We start from the raw sequence: 1410 nt of genomic DNA on the forward strand, positions 1-1410 counted from the left end.
GGAGGGAGAGAAATGCACGAGGGGTGGGAGAGAAATGGGCGAGGAAGGGGCTTTCACACCGTCCTGCCCCAGCTCCCCGCTCCCCTCCTGCCTCCAGGGCAGAACACCTCGGTGCCCTCCGCTCTCCCTCCAGCCCCTCCAGCAGGAATTGGGGGTGTCCTGCCCCTGGCCCAGCCCACCTGGAAGGAGCACATGAGGGTCTCGTCCACGCTCATCATGGCGCCCGCGTTGTCGAACTCGCCGCAGTAGTTGGGGGCTGAGAACAGGGTGACGAGCTGGCGCTTGGCGAAGAACTCATAGCCATCCTCCACCACCTGCACGAGGGGGGCACGCAGTGAGCACCCCTGGGGCAGATAACCACCCCCCCAGGCAAATAAACCACCCCCCTGGGACCTCATGGGCAAATACCCACCCCCCTGTGGCAAATATTCCCCTCCTGAATATCCACTCCCCTGGGGTCAATACCCGCCCACTCAGGGCAAATTCCCACTTCCCTGGAGTAAAATATCCACCCCCAGGGCCAGACATCCAGGCTCCCAGGGCAAATATTGTCCCCCCTGGGGTGAATCTCACTCCCCTGGGGCAAATTTTGACCCTCACGGGGCAAATGCTCACCCCCCCAGGGTCAGTGTCAGGTAAATCCTCCCCCCTGGGGCCAATATCCACCTCCAGGCAAATGCCCAAATCCTGGGGTAAAACCTCACCCCTCTAGGATAAATACCCAAATCCCAGAGCAAATCCTCCCGAAATCCTGCCTACACACTCACAACAACCCCCCAGAGTCAAACACCTCCTCTGGGGTGGGCAAACACCCCCTCAGGACCCACCCCTGGAGCACACGCCGCCCCTGGGGGGCAAATCCTCGGGGTACACACGCCTGCCCTACACCCGAACCCCACTGGGCACCCAAAGCCCCACTCCAGGGTCCCTCCCCAATATTTTGGGGGTCCCGGAGGTACCTGGTGTGCCCGGCAGATGAGATCCAGGTCGTGCTTGTGCAGGAACTTGGCCACCACCTCGGCCCCGAAGGTGAAGGAGACGCCGCGGTCGTTCTCCCCCCAGCCCTGCACGTCCTTGTCGGGGTCGGACCAGAGCAGGTCGCAGAGCAGCCCCTGATCCGGGACGTCCGTGGGCCGCATGATCCGCCGGATCTGCTCCATCGACTGCAGGTCTGGGGACAGCCCTGCGGGGAAGGGGAGCCCCTGGAGCTCAGCACGGAGATCCCGGCCCTCCACAGCCCCTCCCCAGATCCCTGGGAAAGGGGGTTTTTTTCCCACCTCCGTGGCAGCAGAAGATCTTCTCGTCCACGATGGCGGCGATGGGCAAACAGTTGAAGCAGTCGGTGAAGGTCTTCCAGAGCTTGATGTTGTATCGCCGCTTGCCTGGGGGGGACAGTGAGGATTTGGGGGT

The 1410-nt window shown here is 62.7% G+C and overlaps 1 protein-coding gene across 1 annotated transcript in view; it reads right to left on the minus strand.

Annotated features, from left to right (window-relative positions):
- Positions 1 to 53: 53 nt before the first annotated feature.
- PPP1CA (protein phosphatase 1 catalytic subunit alpha) overlaps positions 54 to 1410 on the minus strand; it is a 4784-nt gene continuing 3427 nt past the window's right edge. The window contains exons 2-4 of the mRNA XM_017839916.1: positions 1278 to 1382; positions 960 to 1183; positions 54 to 314 (exon numbers count right to left, since the gene is read on the minus strand). Of these exons, the coding sequence (XP_017695405.1) occupies positions 54 to 314; positions 960 to 1183; positions 1278 to 1382 (590 nt within the window). The remainder of the gene's footprint in view (positions 315 to 959; positions 1184 to 1277; positions 1383 to 1410) is intronic.

Source organism: Lepidothrix coronata, unplaced genomic scaffold (genome assembly GCF_001604755.1).
Source record: "Lepidothrix coronata isolate B3197 unplaced genomic scaffold, Lepidothrix_coronata-1.0 Scaffold572, whole genome shotgun sequence".
Lineage (NCBI taxonomy): Eukaryota > Metazoa > Chordata > Aves > Passeriformes > Pipridae > Lepidothrix > Lepidothrix coronata.